The sequence below is a fragment of the Pristis pectinata genome, chromosome 16, assembly GCF_009764475.1.
Source record: "Pristis pectinata isolate sPriPec2 chromosome 16, sPriPec2.1.pri, whole genome shotgun sequence".
Taxonomy (NCBI): Eukaryota; Metazoa; Chordata; class Chondrichthyes; order Rhinopristiformes; family Pristidae; genus Pristis; species Pristis pectinata.
Window position 1 is genome coordinate 16,502,702 of NC_067420.1, and position 19,298 is coordinate 16,521,999.

The 19,298-nt window shown below is 37.3% G+C and overlaps 1 protein-coding gene across 1 annotated transcript in view; it reads left to right on the forward strand.

Annotated features, from left to right (window-relative positions):
- Positions 1 to 5,540: 5,540 nt before the first annotated feature.
- sall4 (spalt-like transcription factor 4) overlaps positions 5,541 to 19,298 on the forward strand; it is a 40,063-nt gene continuing 26,305 nt past the window's right edge. The window contains exon 1 of the mRNA XM_052030936.1: positions 5,541 to 5,706. Within this exon, the coding sequence (XP_051886896.1) occupies positions 5,640 to 5,706 (67 nt within the window). The 5' untranslated portion in view covers positions 5,541 to 5,639. The remainder of the gene's footprint in view (positions 5,707 to 19,298) is intronic.

The following is a 19,298-nucleotide window of genomic DNA, read 5'->3' on the forward strand; positions in this document are numbered from 1 at the left end:
TACTTACATTTCTTATTAAAAGTTATCATTCTTTACCTGTAAGTCAGTTATTTGTTTCCTCTGGTGATTATTTACTGCATCTGAACCTCTGCTGCTCTGTGCCTATCCTTGCACTGATTTTCTGCTTACACTACGCTCAAACATTGTCTTTAGTGCTTCTCCCTCTGATGTGAAACTTATTTTCTCTTTCACGTTTTATTGTCAGAGTACATATTAACCAGAACATCATTATTCTATTATTTGGTACTTAGTATGGTCTAAACTATAAACATTACATTTAGTGTGATAAAGGCAATATAATCAATAGAAGTGCATTTGTATTACTGTTAATTTCCGACATTTGTTTGCAGTTTATATAGATGACAATTAAGACACTCTAACAGCTTGTGACTTTCCTGATGAAGAGCTAAGCACATAATCTAATAACATTGAATGTCTGATAAAAACAAAAAAATTGCTGGAAATATTCAGCAGGTCAGGCAGTATCTGTAGAAGGAGAAATAGAGTTAATGCTTCAAGTCAAAGTCCTGACAAAGGGTCTTTGCCTTGAAACATTAACTGTTTTTCTTTCCACAGATGCTGCCTGATTTGCAGAGTATCTCTAGCATTTTCTGTTTTTGTTTCAGATTTCCAGCATCTGTGATTCTGTGATTTTTCTATTTATTTCTTTGATTCTTTGATTTTCATTTAAGGTTTAATGCCCAGTTTTGCTGGTTAAGTTTATGTCAGCTAGGTTGGTAATGAGCATGTACAAATTGGCATCAGTAACCTAGTTTTGGGAGATAATCAGCCAGATTAGCCACACTCTGATTTTAGGGAAAACAGAATTGTGTTTGGCTGTGATAACCCATATAAAGATTTAACTTTCATTTCTAGTGCACCTCAGAACATCATAAAGGCATAAATGCCAATGAATTGCAGACACTGTTGTAATTAGAACGCCACAATTAAATAGCAAGTTGGCACATATCATCAAGGCTGACTACATGTGACTAGTGGCCATTTTACAACGTACTGCGGAAATAACAGATGCAAGAGCACAACTGAGAAAATTTACATGAAAAAAGAAAGAAGTGCTATTAATCTTCAAATGGCCATTAAGCAGGTTGGCAATGTGTTTGCTTCTAGCTGGTAACAAAAGCTCAAACCAGACTCTTAAACTAGGCTATTATCATTTTTGTTTTTTATTAAACAAACCAATGGAACTAAAACCAGGGATTTTTAAAAAATCATTAATACCTCTCCTAATGGCAATGGACTTAAGTTAATATAAAAAGCATGAAACAAACAAGTTTTCTTTGTATTTATTTATAAAATCAACCAAAATAGTTTCCTGTTTTGTTTCAGAAATTACTAATTATCTCTCTGCAATGACACCATCAAACTGAGCTCTGGGGGATAATGGCAGTAACCTAATTTATGAAGACTGACATACTGTATACAGATTTTAGCTTTTAGCATTATAAACCTGACAAACAAAATACTGAGCACAATAATAAGGAAAGATTACTGGAATGCACATTATACATTTTTTGGGTAATTTTTCACTGTTTTTCAACAAAATTTTGAGAATTTCTGTGTTTTTTTTCATCAAATGAGAAGATCTGATGAAAGGTCATTAACTTGAGAAGTTAACTCTATTTCTTTCTCTACAGATGCTGCTTGGCCTGTTGAGTACCTCCGGTGTTTCCTGGTTTTATTTTTTATATATAAAGGAGGGTTTGTAGTTTGAACAAATTACCCACTATGACATTATCTCACAGCTATGAAAAACAATAATTGGTGAGGTATTCCATGAAAAATCCATCTTTTCGTTAGTAGCCTGTTTGAGAGCTATGTGAATCAGAGCCAATGGAAAATAATTGTCATCTGATGTAGTTTGCTGAATAAAAAAACTGCTAGTACTACAATTTCTGCAACAATAGTATTGTACTGTATTTTTGCTGATGTGATATTGCTGATTAAAGTCATTATGGTTAGTAACCTCTCAGGACACATAGCTACATTATGGATTTAGTTACCCTTAATAGAATGGAGCTTTTCTATTCATTAAAAATAATGGAAATTTGGCTTTAAATATCACAGTACCTCAGCAAAACATTGCCTCCAGAAGCTATGAAGCCAAGTCCTGACTGTTAATGTACTGTCTTCTCCTATTAAGCTACATAATTCAGTTATTTTATCATTGTTAAGAACCTGCATTTTAATCTATAATTACTGTTCCAAAGTCATAACCACAACTTTTACCACATGTGAAGTATATCTGTGCAAAGCAGCAAGGTTTTTTCCATTGGTTATATTTAACTCAGATGTAATTCTGATGATATCATGTGACATAAGCTAGGGCTTAATTTGTCTCCAACAAGTTTTAACTAAAATTATACTCATTAGTTTTAACATTGTATCATACATACACTTTCACCAAATCATCAATGAGAGATGATAAATAACTTAACTGAGAATAAAAGGAGGCATGTGACCTGATTGATCACTGGACATTTTCTAAAGGTGTTTTTTATATGGATTATATATTTCACTATTCTTTCAATATCTGTCAAGGGAAGTACATGAGGCAACATTTTGAAAAGAGGTTTGAACCAGGTTTAATGTTCAATTCTACAAGGTGTTGCTGGTACTTTTACCTCTAGGGAAGAAAAAAGTGAATGATGATGATGATTTCATATTTTTCCTTTTGTACTCAAGACAGGTCAGATTGGGATCCAAAGTCTATGCATGAAAACATTCCAATACCTATCAGACTGGACCTGAGCTGTCCGCAGTGTACCATGCTATTTTCCCAAGAGAAAAAAGGCATAGATAAGACGTGACTCCATCACAGTATAATCTCTGCACAGTAGTTCATTTATGGTACTCCTTTATTGGAAAAATAAACAACAGGTCCTGTACTTTATCAAGCAACACATGGCATTAATGGATTTTCAAAAAAGGAAGGCAGGAATGGTTGAATTCTTATGGGGTCACAATGCATCTCTTCCTCTCCTAAAAGAGAAAAAAATATTTTTTTTGTGAATTATAGAATCCATAGACTTTTTGTCGTACAGAAGAATATCATTCACTATGTCTTAGCTATGCTAGCACTTTGAAGGTGCAATTCAATTACTCCCATTCCTCTGGACCTTCCCCAGAACTCTGACAATTTTTCATTTTCAATTATATGTCAAGTTATCTTTCAAAAGATTTTGTTGACTCTGCTACATTTACTCTTTCTGGCAGTGCATGCTTGATCATAATAAAAAGTGTTTTAAAAATATCATCTCTTCTGCAAATTTTGCCAATTATGTTAAAAGTGGCAATCACCCTCCTGCCAATGGAAGTTATTTCTCTTTCTACATTTTTAAAAACTCCTCATAATTTTGATTCTTTTTAAACCCCTTTTAATTGTTTTTACTCTGTAGAAAACAACTCCAGCTTCTTCGATCTGTCCAGGTAACCCTGGCTTAATAGTTTTGATCCTCTTTTCCATGCCTTTACTGCTGTTAGATTTGACCATTCCAATGTGCTTTTAAGCCAAACTTTCTACACTACCAAAATTTGAGTTAATCAAATTAACTCAACCTTTACCATATTTTGATCACCTATCACCCCAGTGCTTGCTAACCAACACTGGCTTCCAATTAAGCAACATCTCAGTTGTACAATTCTCATCCCTATTACCAGATCCTTCATAGCTAGCCTATCCTTATCTCTGTAATCTCCATCTATCTCAAAACACTGAATTTAATTATTCTATATTTTGTGGCTGTTCCTTCAATTGTCAAGATCTTCAGCCTTGGAATAGGGCTGGCATGGTAGTGTAGCAGTTAGCGTAACACTATTACAGCACCAGTAACCCAGGTTCAATTCCGGCCGCTGTCTGTGAGGAGTTTGTATGTTCTCCCCGTATCTGCATGGGTTTCCTTCGGGTGCTCCAGTTTCCTCCCACATTCCAAAGACATACGGGTTAGGAAGTTGCGGGCATGCTATATTGGCACCAGAAGTGTGGCAACACTTGCCGGCTGCCCCCAGAACACTCTACGCAAAAGATGCATTTCACTGTGTGTCTTGATGTACATGTGACTAATAAAGATATCATCATCATCATTTCCACTTGAACCTTCTCTTCCTCCCTTTAAGATATCCCCTGAAGTCTTACCTTCTTGACCTATTTTTTTAGTTGTCTTCTCTAATAGCTCTTGATGTGGTTTGGTGTCAAATTGTGTTCCGTCACATATCATCAAAATATCCTGAGATGATTTACTACATTAATGAAGTTGAAAACATATTGTTGAAAATTTCCTCTGTAGTGCCTTCAGAACCAGTGACATCCTTTTTAAAGCTGTGCCCTGAATTGAACATAATGATCAGATTCGAAATGAGATGAGTTCCCAATTCAATATTCTCTATCTCATCACTTACTTCTTTTGCACTTCAAACTTGTTATCGAAAAAATTCCCATTAGTGCCTTTGTTCTCTGCAGACTCAACTATTTCAAATATTTCTTGGTCAGCCCCATAACTTCTAAACACTGAATATCTGCATATCCAAAATTATTTCTGTACATTACTTCTGGACCAATTTCTGTGATGACTGTTGACTCCCAATATTCTCCCTCTTCAAATCTACAATTTTGATCCTTTTAAAATATTCATCTTTTGCATTCCTACACATGCAAGGTAATGCTTAGGATCTGTGTGCATCTAGAAGTCCTGTTTTGTGTTCATCCAAAGGCCCAACAATCCCAGCTTTTCCCATTCTTCATTGACTGGCATCGTGATCTGCAGCCTTGCTTTCAAATCACTCTATGGCTCTGCCTCCTCTACCTGTGGATATTCTCTGCTTCTGAGCACCCAACTACTCATTGTCCTCTATTCCCTCCGCATCAAAACGTTGCCATTATTTCAATCTTGCTATCCCTGCACAAATCCTTTCTTGATCCCAAAAATATTATCAAGTCCTGTTCCTTTATCATATCTAACCTTTTCTATTCCCCCCTCCTGTTATGTATACACGTCTACTTCCTCAATGTATGAAGAGCAGCATGGAGATACAACAGCTTTTCTGGCACTTTAATTTGTATTTTCACATGAGACTAAATTAGCTTTTATTGACTCGTAAAAATTAAAATATTTTGCTCTAATTAGTGCTTAATTGATCCAGTCCCTTACAGCTATGACTGCATCACTGTATGTTTGCCCTGTGCAGGGAAGGTACTACATACTACAAGGCAAAAATTATCTAACACAAATCAGAGATTTTCTGCAAATAAAATTTAAAGTCAGCGTAAGCAAGTGTTTGACGCTGCAACTAATGTAATTCTAGGCAGTTACACAACTGCTAATTTGGGGAGGGGGGGGGGAGGGAGGGAGGGAGGGAGGGAGAGGCAGCTGCGCTCACCCAGCACTACAGTCCCCAGAGTGCACTACCCCAGGGCGCGTGCGCGATTGCGCGCTCCCCTTCATTTGAATAATCTGAGGGCACTTGGATCCAAGCCAATCAGCTGTCAGGAGCCTATGATAAATCGCAATGCATTATTGATAATCATAATTACCATGACACATGCGCACTCCACTTAATGGAGCAATTTGGCAACTCCAAGAATTTGTTTGATTTTTTTTGTATTTGTTACTGATGCATCTACCATGTCGCGTCGCAAGCAGGCGAAACCCCAGCACATCAACTCGGATGAACAGCTAATAGTTGGAAACGGTGAGTGCATTTTCTGGGGGGGGGCAAATAAGAGACCTTCCACTTCATGTTTCATGGTTTATTTGATTGATCAACAGATTATAGGGGGAAAAAGAGAATGTGTGTGTGTGTTTTCCCTTCCATGGGAGTGCGGGTCCGCTCCGCGTTCGCACAGCTCCGAACATCCCTTTGAACTGGTTATCAGATGGGAACGCACCAAATATCAAAAAAAAAATCGGAATAGTTTCTTCGGTTTATCACTCAAAGGCAACCCTGGGATGAAATTAAGTGGGGCGGGGGGGGGGGGGAAGGGGAAAAAGTTGATCAATTCCGTTTCAGAGGCTGAAGTTGATACAGAGAGGGGGGGGAAATGACCATTGCTTGTGTCCTTGCCATGGCCGGAGGGAGCAGGACCCGGGCTCTGACCACTGACTGAAAACCCCTCGAATAAAATCCAAATAACACCTCCCTCTGCCCGTGTACTTAAATGAAATTGAACTCGGGTTCTCTGTATGTGATCGCTGGGATTAGTTTTACTGTAAAAGGATTATTTTTGGGGGTGTTTGACCCAATTATGGGACGGGTCTGGTGCGCACGCTTAGCGTGACTCACTCCTATCGATCGAGGTAGGTATAAATAGTTACAACATGTAACACAAAGAAGATCCTATCTTATCTTGTCACAATTATGTTTAAAATTTCATTTTACTCTCTCTTTACCTGCCTCTTATTTTTGTAGTCATTTAGGCTTCCTGGGGCTGGCGACCAGTTGATGTTGCAACTTGTTAAAAGGAGAGGTTGACGCGATTTTACTATTTAGATTTGGTTGCAATAAAAGTTGGAAATAGCTGCTTTTCGTTTCAAAAAATAATGTTTTGCAAACTTTTTAAAAACTTTCTTGCCTCCCCGATTCATTCTGGTACTCTTCAGCATTTCGTTGCTTTTCATACCGAAGGTGGCTGCAGCTTTGTGTGTGTGTGTGTGTGTGCTAAGGGATAGGGCGAGATCGCGATCACCCTGGACTCCGAGCCGTGACCTACAGCCATCTTTGATTTCCGACTTCCTACAGCCACTCAATGGACGCATTTGTTCTATTTTAAAAAATGTCACAGAAGTTGCAGTTGAATTGCAATGGATGTTCAGGTTAAATGTTAACCGTTAAAAATGAGACCTGCGCTACCTCCCGTCTGGATCCCAATCTGGATTTACATGGTGCGATATTCAAACTTTAATTCGTAACACAGTAAGACCTTTTTTTTAGACGTTTGCAACAGAGTGTGATCAATTCTAGTGGATCGGTGTGAAATCAGCCTGAGTTAATGTATCAAAGATTCTTCCAAAAGCACACACGCACTACCTTATTGTATATACTTCCCATGGTTAAGGGTGGGTGGCGGTTCTTGCGCCTTTTATCACCAATAGATGATTAAATCTTTATAAATTAGTATTTTCAAAATTGTAACTGCAGTTTTAAAATGCGTTGTATCATAAATGATTGATGGGGGTCTAATTCGGAGCACGTGGAGCACTTTTGCATTCGTACATATCTGAGCATTAAAACCTCCTAGCCACGTTTAATGTTAATTATCTCAATGGCAGGACTCTTGTGGTGAAGTGTTCATATAAGATTTTTTTCCCCAAAAGCCTTTTGCACAAGGAATATTTTTCCTGACAAATGTATCAGCTGTAAAACATTGCCGCATTTGCCCCCATTTTCCCTCTGTAAGGGGGGTTTATTTATATCTCTCTAATGTAATACAGCTGGAGCCCATTAGTATTGCAGTTAATTGCTGTTGTGTGCAAGAGCCAAGGATGGCCAGACTCACCAACACACTTTTTAATCAATTTGCTTGTAAAAGTAAACTGTAACTTGCACAACAGTTGTGCTGGTGGTGAACTCTTTCTTCTCTTTCTCCTCCCCCCAACATTTGTTATTGTCCAAATGCTTAACTATCCCGTGGCCCACCCATTGTTTGCAGTGGCAAATCCTTAAAGAAGCATTTTGAATGTTAATGTGCTCTGAAGAACCATTCTGTAACTTCTCCAGTGCTTTACATCTTGTGTTCAGGTGGGGGGATGGAATGGTGGTGCCGGTATATATGTACTAACACATGGCACAAAAGCTTGCAAAACCCCTGGGTACCTCCCTGTCACAAAGAAGCTTAACTGCGCACTAGCTTTAAAAGCAGGAGCAATGTCCCTTCTCCCACTATGTAGAGTGAGCAGCATTGGTGTACAGAATGCTTTGAGGGAGAGTGATATTGCTAAGGAAGAGGGAGCCATGTAAGAGTTGTGGTTTAAGTGGTCATTCCTTTAATCTTGTAATTTGTGTACTCTACTTAGCGCCATCACCCCACACACATCTATTCATGTGGTGTATGAATTTGATTTTTTTAATCAATTATTATAACTTTATTTGGAGATGAAGTTTAAGTACATGATTAAAAACATTTTTTTGGGAGAACACATTTGCAAAGATAGTTGTTTTTCTCCAACATTTAATTGTACAACTTTTGTTACAGATGGAAAAGTAAAGCTGTCACATTGCATTGACAGAAATTAATGTGGTCATGTTTGTACTTTACTAAATTTGTTTAATAAACCTAAAACATTGCAAATGGAGCACCACTGTTAATGCTGTATTACCACTTTGCTTCCATTTTATGTGCTAATTTGTTCATTGTCAAAGATGAAAATGCAAAGTTAAAAACCAACAATCTGGATATCAGTGCAGATGTATGATTTGAGATTAGCAGCATGACACGAAATATAGTGTGTCTTCTTCTGTTGTGTCAGTTTTGACAGAGTGTCCCAAGTGTTGCATTTGATTATCTGCTTTTAAAAGTGCTAAATTTTGTGGGATTGTGTTTAATTAATCTTCAGCCACTTTTTAGACTTCAATCCCATTGTATGCTCCTGATATGTGCTTGGCATATACCACAAAATTCATTATTTAACTTGGAAGACTTGAGTGTAAATGAAGCACATGTGTGTGATGAATATTGATTTGAGCTAGTCTGCACCAATGCACAAATACAATGTTACAAGCCAAAAATATGAATTTTGTCCTTGCTTGATGTAATGTGGCACAGTTGTGAATAGTTTTCCGATTTATAATATGTTAATCATTGCCATTGTGGTAACTTTTGATGAAGCCTAATCATTCCCCTTTCCTGGAAGAAGAGTGCATCAGTTGAAGTGAAGGCATGAGCTACACCATGTGAAAAATGTAACAATATTTTTCATGATGTTGGGAAATTAAAGAAGTGTGGCAAGTGCATTTTGTTTTTGCATTTTGATTGAGTAAAGGGTGGGGGTGAATAAACATTCAGACTAGAGAGGGCTCAGTATTTTTCAGTGGGTGCGTGTGTTGTGTAATTCACAAAACATTTAATTTCTTTCAAAAAAAAGGTGTATTTGCTAGAATCACTTCAAAAGATGTTAATATGTGTAAACTTGAATAAGTGAATCTCAAAATTTAATTAAGAGAATATTTGTGCTACCAGATACAACTGTATGGATCACAAAAAATCCTACTCTAACTAGCTTTGCAGTAGTGGATTATTGTTAAAGGTGTTTGTTTTATTTAGCTCATTGTGATGATATTTTCAACAAATTCAATTTGAAAGAAAAGCTACCGTCAAACACACTGAATCTCACAAGTCTCCCAGAAATTTTGTTTGTTACAGTTGAACATGTGAATACTAGAATAAATGGATTTGAGTGGAAATATCTGTGGTACTGTTTGAGAATTTGGGGTGTGTAAGGTAATTGAGGCTACTCTGCTGCTCACAATAGGAAGGGGGAACTTTTTTTTCTATCCCTGTGCTTATTTATAACAAAATGCCTTGCTGATTGTTATAGTCACTCATCTATTTGTACCCAGTATACATTTCTTAAGCTCTTGGCAATTTCTAATAAATTATCATTTTTTAAAAAAAAGCTTCTTTGCCTTGTAGCATAAAGGAAATGTTAGAGTTCACTGTTGCACAATCCACACATCCATAACTATTTTTATGATCAACTTAACATTTGATCCTAGTGTGGTTTGGGTGGTGGTAGGTTTTTGGGGAATGTTCCAAAGATGGTCATAAGATACTGTGACCTCCTGATCCATTTCTTTGCTCCTTTTTGGGGAATACAGTGGAAGTATGGCATGTTTTTGTTTCCTTTTCCTTTTAGGAAGGGGAATAACAAAAATTGGAATTTTAAAGCTCTTTTATTTTTTTTCTCTCGCTCTCCATATATACTGAAACTTTGCACACACAGGAATATTTATTAGTGATCTCTTTTTGTTATTGAATTTCTTTGAATTCTTTTTGTGTGGTTTCTCCAGATTGTATTTATAAACAATACACCCCCAAGAAACCAGTGCTGCAATGTATCTATCCCTTCTCTCACCTGGAGAGCAATTAACTGTTTGAGTTACCAGGATGTATAACAACCTTTGTCATAATAGTATCTTTTTATTTTTAATTTCAAGATGTACAGTTTAGCTTCTAGTTATATCAAAATAAAAGAAGTATTTTCATGCAGTTTTACTGAAAGTGTGAGAGAATAGGAAAATAGCTGACTTTGTTCAGAATCATCTGTGTATGGGGAGTAAATGACATTGCTGAGTTGGGAACAAATGCAATAAGCTGCCAAAAGTACAAAAAGTAATTAATTTTTCCAGCAAACCTAAATAGGGAAGTATTTTCAACTTCTCTCTCAGCTACATTGATTAGGAAATGTAAAGAGCCTAGAAATTTGGCCGATTAGAGTTAAATTTCTAGACTTTCTAAATGTGGTGGGACTTGTTCTGCAATTATAAATCTGCCAAATGAACTGACTTCCAGATTATTCCCAATTTTATCTTGTGCCATAAAATGAGAAATGCACTGTTGAATTGGACGTTGTCACTATTGATAAAATAGTTACATGTGACTTCTGAGCAGAGTCGTTTTAAAATTTGGTGATTGTAGACAGTTCATCCTGCATTGTTCTCTATCTAGCCAACCATTTTGAAGTAAATAGATTCTTGGAAATGTGAAATGTAAATGTTTTTCTAAAAGATTATGGGACTGTGAGACTTCCAGTGGCAACAATCATCCAAAAGGTTTGCACTTTAATAAAAGTTTAACATTTTGTCTTAAATCTAAGCTTGAATTCTGTACAAGAAAACACAACTTTTCTCTTAATTATTCTTAATTTGATGACGTAGGCAGTGAACCATCTTTGAGCATGGGGCGGGGAAAAAATTGTCGTAAGGTTTCGTGTCAGCCTACATTTAAAAATAAATTGACCCAAATGATTGTTGGAAGACGTGCATTGTCATCGTTCTGATCCTTTGCTTTCATTCAATGCTGACATGGTGGGCAGTATCTTCCAAGATTTGATAGGAAGTGCAGAAAATCTTTTTATATATTACTCTGGAAATTTTAAACTTTTTTTTACTTTTGCCAAAGATAACACTTTTCTTTTGCATTTATATGCTTAACTTGCCAGTTTTGTCTGAAATGTTGCAGTCTGCACTCTGGGTAAACCAGAAATAAATGGCTTTTTTTTACACAAGGTATTATTCTGACCACTGAATTGATCCGTTGATGAAATTTTCCATTAAATCCAAAGACCATTTTTGAAAAAAAAATCATGTTAATATTTTTTTTCATCACCTTAAAGCTGAAAAGGGATGTTAGTAATCAGTTTAAAATATTCATATTAGCGTGTGGATGTAGAGGAAAAAGTTGCATGGATTGATGCAGTTGTTAAATGCTTGTAGTTATGGTTGTTTATGTCGATGATTTTTTTTGGATGTGTAGCATGGAGCCATCTTTAATGTCTCAAACCAATCCCCATAGCTTCCTGTGTATATTAATCCAACCCAAAATTGCCATGGAGATGTACATAGAATGGTCTCTAAAACTAATTGGTTTATGCAGAGCCTATAAATTGTTACAACTGGCAATTCCCAAAAGAGTATGTGGGAGATTTCCTTTCAAAGGATATGTGTAGTTTGTATTTTAACATTATGTCTGAGTATGAAAGGAGAATTAGTATTCAGTTCTTGCCACAAATGCTAGTAGTTGTAGTCTGATTGGCTTGTTTTCTGCTGAAGGTGAATAGTAGGCAAATCTTGTGCATGCCATTGTTTTCCTTTCAATGACATACAGTACAGCAGATTTCTACAAGAGCACCAACATCTTCATGAAACTGCTGATGTAACCTTTGCCTTCTTGGGCCCGCTGGGTGGCAAGTTGATGTCAAGCTAACAATTAGGGCTCCCAAGCAATTGACCTTGGCAGCAGGGTTTTGCGTTGTTTAGTTTACTGTTAACACCACAGTAGTGTTAAGCATGACTTTGAATAGCCTGTTTACCAACTAAAGCTTATTGGTGGATACACATGTATATTGGAAGTGGTTACCAGGAGCATCCAATTTTAGTCTGTCTTAGTTAATCTTTTGTGGGTAGTACTTTTCCTTAGTAAGAACAAAAGTTAGAAATGAACAGGGCTTCATTGTTTTCAATTCAGTTTTTCAAAGGTATTTCATCAAGTTGTTCAACATCTGTCGGGAGCCCTTTTTTTAAAAAAAGATGTTAGTAGTTCTCATCATTCTTTAAAAAGTAATTAACTTGAGTCTTATTTAAAGTAAGTTTCCACAAAGTGGGGGATCCAAATTGTTTTGGATTTTCGGAAAAAAAACTAAATGGCTTGTGTTGAATAACGGTAAGCAACAGTTGACCTTCAAGTCTGCAGCAGCTTCTCTGCAACTTGAAATACTTGGGTAAATCATGAAAAATGTGGACATTTAATTGTGGTTTGTCCAAAATTATTAATCTTTAAAAAGCAGTTTTTAAAAATGCTTGTAATTTCTTTCTTGTACTTCAATGGCTAATTTTGTTTTTGTTCAGTCAATAATATTTTTGTGCCTATTGTAGAAATTGTTTGCAAGCTTCCATAGTAAAAAACTACAGCTTGTCATTGGTTTTATCTAAATCAAATCATTCACACCCATTCCTAATGAATTGAGCTGCTTTTATATTGGGTTAAGTGCCATGCCTGCACAACAGTAGCAACCCCACATAAACTTGCTAGATTCACCACCAAACCTGACTGGTGAAGAGGCTGTTTCTCTCCTGCCAGTCATAGCCATGATAAACTTTACTTTGTGTTTGCCTCTTGCTGTGAGGCCCATGCATCAGGAGCTGGCAGAACTAGCTGACTGACAATACAAAAACAACCTTGGCACAATATATGCTATGTTTCATCAGCTGCACTATACCGACCAGAAAGTCCCAACCTTGATTCTTGGCCAGTGCTGTTATCAGTGCTACAATTAATGGTGCTACTCTTTGCCATATCTGGGCAAGGATTGGGGGGGGGGGGGGGTGGTGGTGGAATGATTATAGGGTTATGATCTTTTCTCCCCCTCTGCTTTTTGAATGAATATTGCTCTAAAAATGGATGTAGTTGAAACCTTTTTTGGTTTGGCGTTTCTTTTAATGTGCTCAGCTAGTGGAGAAATAACCTTGTGACCACCACCACCACCCCCCACTCCCCCCCAACTATTGCAGTAACACATGAATAATGATTGCATTTGACTCCACCAGAAACTGTGACACTATTTCCCATCTGGAGTAACTGCACCAAGGAGAGGAGGAGGTAAGCAAATCAGCAAAATAAATAATTTAAACTTGGACCTTCCAAAGTTCCAAATTGTTCAGCAAAACCTCTGCTCCCTATTTCCAAACTTGTCAGTTCTGTTCGTCCATCATTCTGATCTACATCAGGCTGTTGCCAGCAAGGGAATCGTTTGTTTTTAAATTTTGGCTTTGGCCCACCTCCCATTTCTGTAATCATCTCCAGCCCTTCCAGCCCTACCACCCCTGATATCACACAGATTCTAGCACTTTACACTGTCCCTTTCCACCATTCACAGCTGTGTCTTTAGCTGCCCTGGCATATATGTACAGGAATCCAATATATCTCTCTCTGCTTTTAAGGAGGCTCCTTAAACCTCTTTGCCCGTGTTTTTGGCCAGCTGTCTTGCTATCTTTCATGGCTTGGTATCAATATTTATTTTTTTCCCACTGTAAAGTGCTTTGGAACACTTTAACAGCATAAAGGCATTGCACATAGGGGAAATTAAGAAATGGTGATGACAATCAGCTATGTTCAGAAGTAAAGAATATCATGGCTGGAGAATGGAAGCATCTCTGCTTTTGGGACCAAGTGCAGACAGCACAGCCAGAAGAGCATGAGAGTAACCTCCCCAAATATGCAACATGTTCCAATACAGGGAGCTTCCAGTTTCCACACAGCCATGCATGTGAAGATTTCATGAGGAATAGTATAGTGCAGTTAGAAAGTAAATTAAGACTGCTTTTTTTTGCACCCAGCTCCACCCAGCTGTCTAGTTAAAGAGTGAATGTTCTTAAAGGCTGCAATTTTAAAAATGTATACAGTTGTATGTATTTTTAATTTTGTGGTCATATTCATACTTCTGGATATTTTTGTACTTTTTGCTTGACTTGGGTGCCCTCCTGTGTTAATCCTAATAGTTGCAGTTATTGTGTAAGTGGTGTACAAGTAGAACAGATGTTTACCAGAGAGCTTTCAGCATTCTGCCCCCAGCAGGTGATCTAGTCTCCGCTTGAGATTAAGTTTGCTGTTTGACAGTGTATTTCTGTGACTTAATCTTTTCATTTTGCTTTTTAAATTAATGGGTGTTCTAAATGTTAAGCACTTCCTGCACTGGCTGAGCAAATGGGATGTAAGTGCAAATTTATTTTGTGTCATTTAAATACCGATGTTGATTTTGGGTACAGGCAGCATTTTATCTCTACCGTAGAACGAAACTTAAAACTTCAAGGTGGAAAATGCATGAGTCTGATCAGACACTGGAGCCAAACGTTTAGCATTTCTTGTATTCTGAAGTGGTATTTAAGCTTCGGCCATGGCTTCACTAACTGCAGTAAAGTGCTTTCTGTATTAATTACATATTTATTTTAAAGACATTGAGCACTTGAAAAGCTAAAACAGGGTTAAGTGACGATGGGAAGAGAAGATGAATTTAATTCTGTTGAATTGGGAGATGGAAACCAAATGTCATTGTTTGCCTGATGTAAAATAATATGGGTTATAAATGACAATTGTTATGTACATAAATTGTCTAAGGGGAGGTGGTGACAAAGTCCCAAATGAGAAAAGCTGGCACTTCCATCTGGAATTGTCCTTTATTTTTCCTTCAGATTTTGGCATTATTTTGATTCTCTGAGATTTTAATTAAGAGGGACCATTTTTCAACCATGGTGTTTTCAGAAATATTGTTTACACTCTACTAAATAAACAACTTGAATTGCCTGAGGAATTGATGCTTCTGTTAATAATTCAGTTTAAAAGCTTGAATGTTATCAAGTTTGTTCTCCTGTATATGAAGTGTTTCTCTTTCTGCCACCCCTGCAAATTATTTTTCCCTAGAGTGTTTTGTTTCCACCTTAAGTGCAGGTGCGTGGTATTTTAAACTGTTAATTTGAACAACTTTTTAATTGTTCTGTAGACTGACTAAGTATAATGCTGTCCTTATCTTTGCATCGGCTCTGTTGAAATCAGTTAGTGCTTTTTGTCTTAATACCATTTGGCAACAGTTGGATCTCAATTCCCTGCTGAGTTTGGTGCATTCCCAACATTTATTGGATTACAGGATGCTTGGAGATTACATTCTTGAAATTCTAGGATCTAGATAAAAGAATGAAGTGGGGACAATGAAGTTTTCTTTTGAATGTCTTTTTGATTTATACTTCTCCACCCTCAGTGGCTTGATCAAACATTGATGTTAGCTAGAGATAATATAGTCTAGATTTTTCATTGTTAAACTGTAGAATGAGTATTTGGCTTGTTATTGGAAAGCTGCACTATTGCTTAATTGTTTAAAGCCAGGCATGCTCGCATTTCTGAAAGCAACCTGTATTATTAGAGGGTGTTTGACCTCTGTGTGAAGTAGAGCATGAACACTGGTCAGTGCTATGCTGTGTCTGCTACTCTCATCCATAAAAAGAAAAACCTATTTATGATGGCAGCAAGTATTCTTTGCTTCTGGTTTACTTGAATCTATTTGGCTATTTTTAATTATCATTGCAAGTGACATTTAAGTTTGAGCCAACTGCAATGAAATTCTGCTTAGTGATTGCTTAAGCAGAATCAAGTAGTGTCATTAGAGACGTGGGTACCCAGCAACATATCAAATCTTGTTAGAGGAATTGTGCCTAACATATTTGTACATGTATTTGCAATGTTTCAGATGATTACATTTCAAAGATCTTGGTGAAATAAGTGGTGTTTCTACTGTACTTCTACAATTTGTCAATCACAAAATACAGCCTCCCCCTGAGAAAGAGGCTACCACTTCTAAACTCCAGGTTTTAATTGCTTCAAGGTTTAATGCATCTTGAGAATGAGGTTTCCATTGTGATACCTGCTGCTTTTCACCAGGTACTGGATTGGTATGTACTGTAAAAGACCACAATATGGCATGTCTGTTCTACTTAACTGTTTCCAAATCAATTGCTTTAATTTATTTGAGCTTATCTAAGAAATCAGAGCTAACAAGGATGTCAATGGCAGCCTCTAGTGAGGGTAAAAACACTGATTACAATCTATACAGGAAATTCAGAGCGCCTCACTAATGAGACAAAGACAACTGTTTCTTCTCGGGCTTTTAACTTACGGAGTTCAGCTGCTTTCCTTTGGCTCTGTTTGTAAGTATATATTGGGGAACTAAGGACTTGAATATGGTATCTTGTTACAAGAGGTTAACAGGAAGTGGGTTTTACTGGTCAGCTTTAGTGTTGTGCATGAGTGAAGTGAACAGTGATGTGCTAACTGCTATTGAATGGTACAGTTCTGTCAGAATGGGGAGGCACTTAGGGTGGGGGAGAAGGAGTGCTGTTCGTGCAATGGCTGGAATATCTCTTGCATGTCTAAATGGCCTGTTTCTCGTTTAAGTATAATTGGGCAATTTGTTTAACACATTTCCATTCTGGCAACTGTATGGCTATTGCACTAATCATAAATCTGTACAATGTCCATGATTTCATTTTGGAGAAGTCTTGTAATATTATTCTCCCTTGCTCCCTGGGTTGAGTGTGTCAATTTTTCCTCCCACTATTGAGGGCATTGCTGGATTCAGTCCCATGAGTCCTCCTGGTACTTCACTCGCATGGATTATTTTTTCATTATTGTCAAGATGGTAAGTATTGTAAAATTGCTGCAAAAAGTGGGGGAGTAACTTAGTTTGTTTCTGCTCTTGCTGTGTCAATAAATGTGCACGTCCAGGTCGACTTAAGCAGCAGCAGTTGGGAGTGTTGATGCCTGTTTATGGTTTTCCTTTCCCCTTTCACTAGGGTAAGGCAGAGAAACTAAAGCTAATGTTACCGTCACTTATTTGACAAAAAGCAGTGGATAGCTTCAAGCCATCTGTGAATGACTTGCGTTACTTGCACAAGATGATGGATATTGTAATTCATTTCTGTTTAAAAGTAATCTTGATATTCCATATCTATCAGTATGGCTAATGTGAAATGGAATTAGTAAAGAATTAAACAAGCAAATTTCATTTTGAGTAGCTCAGATAATGTAATGGTCATTGTCCATTTCAAGATTGATGCAATGTTAGCAGTACCAAGAAATAAGTTGCATTATATTGTGCCTTCCACAATGTTAGGATGTCCTAAGGGTAGTTTTGAAATGGTCTACTGTTGTGATCTGTAAAGATCACGACTTAATCTGTGACCAGGTGTAATTGAATGTGTTTGTTAATATGGAACTTTCAATAGCAGAGCTTTGGGGGCTCTATAGCTTAAGGTTAAATGGGAGAAATTGGTGATTTTCCACTTGGAGTGAAGAATGTTGAGAGGGAGTTTAAAATTAAAGATAATATGGTGGATGGTTCAAGCATTGGGAGAGATGGATTACAAAATATTGAACAACAGATACAAGGGGGAATGCGAGGAAGTTTTCCTTTTTACTCAATAGTTATGATCTGGATTTCAGTGCCAGTGAAGGTGATAGAAACAGAATCAATCAAAGGCCTCAGAGTTAATTGGATAAGCACATAAGAATAATTTCTGGGCAACAGAGAAAGAGTAGGGCAATGTGACTGATAAGATTACTGCATTATAAATTGGCATAGACTCAGAATTATTATGGCATAGATGTAGTTATTCAGGATCTGTTGAGTATTTTGTTTACTGCTCTCTTAACAAAAGAAATTCTTTGTCCTGATTCACCTGGCTACTTGCTTCATTGCTGCTTGTGATCTTGCTTTGTATAAAATGATTGTTGTGTTTCTGTGCATTTACAGCAGTGACTACACTTCTGAAATACTTTGGCTATGAAGGGCCTAAGGTGATGTTGGATGGATTTCTTAAAACAAAATGATTCTTCCTCCTTCCCCCCACCCACCCCTTTTTCATTCTTAAAAATGGAACTATTTTGGCACATGATTTGGAAATTTTGCATGGTTAGCGGTTTTGAGTAGTTTTGGTCATTGCCTTGGAGAGAGAAATCTTCTTGTTACTTCAGTAATGTACAACTCTTTAAGGAGATCCAGATTGCTTTTAAGAGCATTGTCCCCATGATGCATTTTAAACAATTTTTGCCACATAAGGTAATGAATGCTGGAATTTATAAACGGACTAGTTTGGTAGCAAAGTTTAAAAAAAACAAGAAGCCTTTTTTAAAAAAAAATCCTGTAAGTTTGAAAGTAGTGGAAATTCCTGGCGAGTCAGGCAGCAACTGTGGGGAGCAATTGAATTAATGGTTCAGGGCAATGATCTTGCATCAGGATTGGGAAAAGTCAGAAAGGAGAATATTTTCAAAAGAAGGGAAAATGGGGAGGGCTTGAGAGGACAAAAGGAGAGATATGAGATGTGGAGGGCAGGAGAGATGGAACATGAGCAGGGGCATGTGTCATCTACCTCGTTGTGTCTGCTGCACCATTCAGTAAGATCACGGCAGATCTTTTACCTGTGTCACTAACTCCATATCCCTTGATTTGTTTTCCTTAATAATATGAAAAAAAATCTGATGATTTTTCCCAGAAGAGTCCAGGAAAAATTATGATTGCTGTCTTGAATATACTGAGCAAGTTGGACTCCACTGCTCTTTCCAATGTATTCCAATAATTCACTGGCCTCTGTGTGAAGAAACTTCTTCTCAGCTTTGTTCTGACTGGCTGACCTCCCTTATTTTGAGGCATTAGCCACTGGATCTAGACAGCCCAGCCTTGGGGAAACACGAAACCTCTGCCCTGTCAAGTCGCTTAAGAAATTTGAAGATCTCGGTCTGACAAAGGGCTTTGGACTTGCAACTTTAGCTCTCTTTTTCACAGATGCTGCCTGACCTGCTGAGGGTTTCTAGCTTTTCTGTTTTTTTAAATTTGTTTTCGATTTTGTCTCGATAAGATCACAGCTCATTCTTAAAAACTCCTTGAGCTTATGGGCCCAGCCTGTTTAATCTCTCCTCATAAATCAAACCCATAAAGATCCAATCTAATGAACCTTTATTCACTTTGTCTGTTGAAAATGTATCCTTCCTTTGCCAGGCAGATTTTCCAGATGTGGTCTCACTGGGG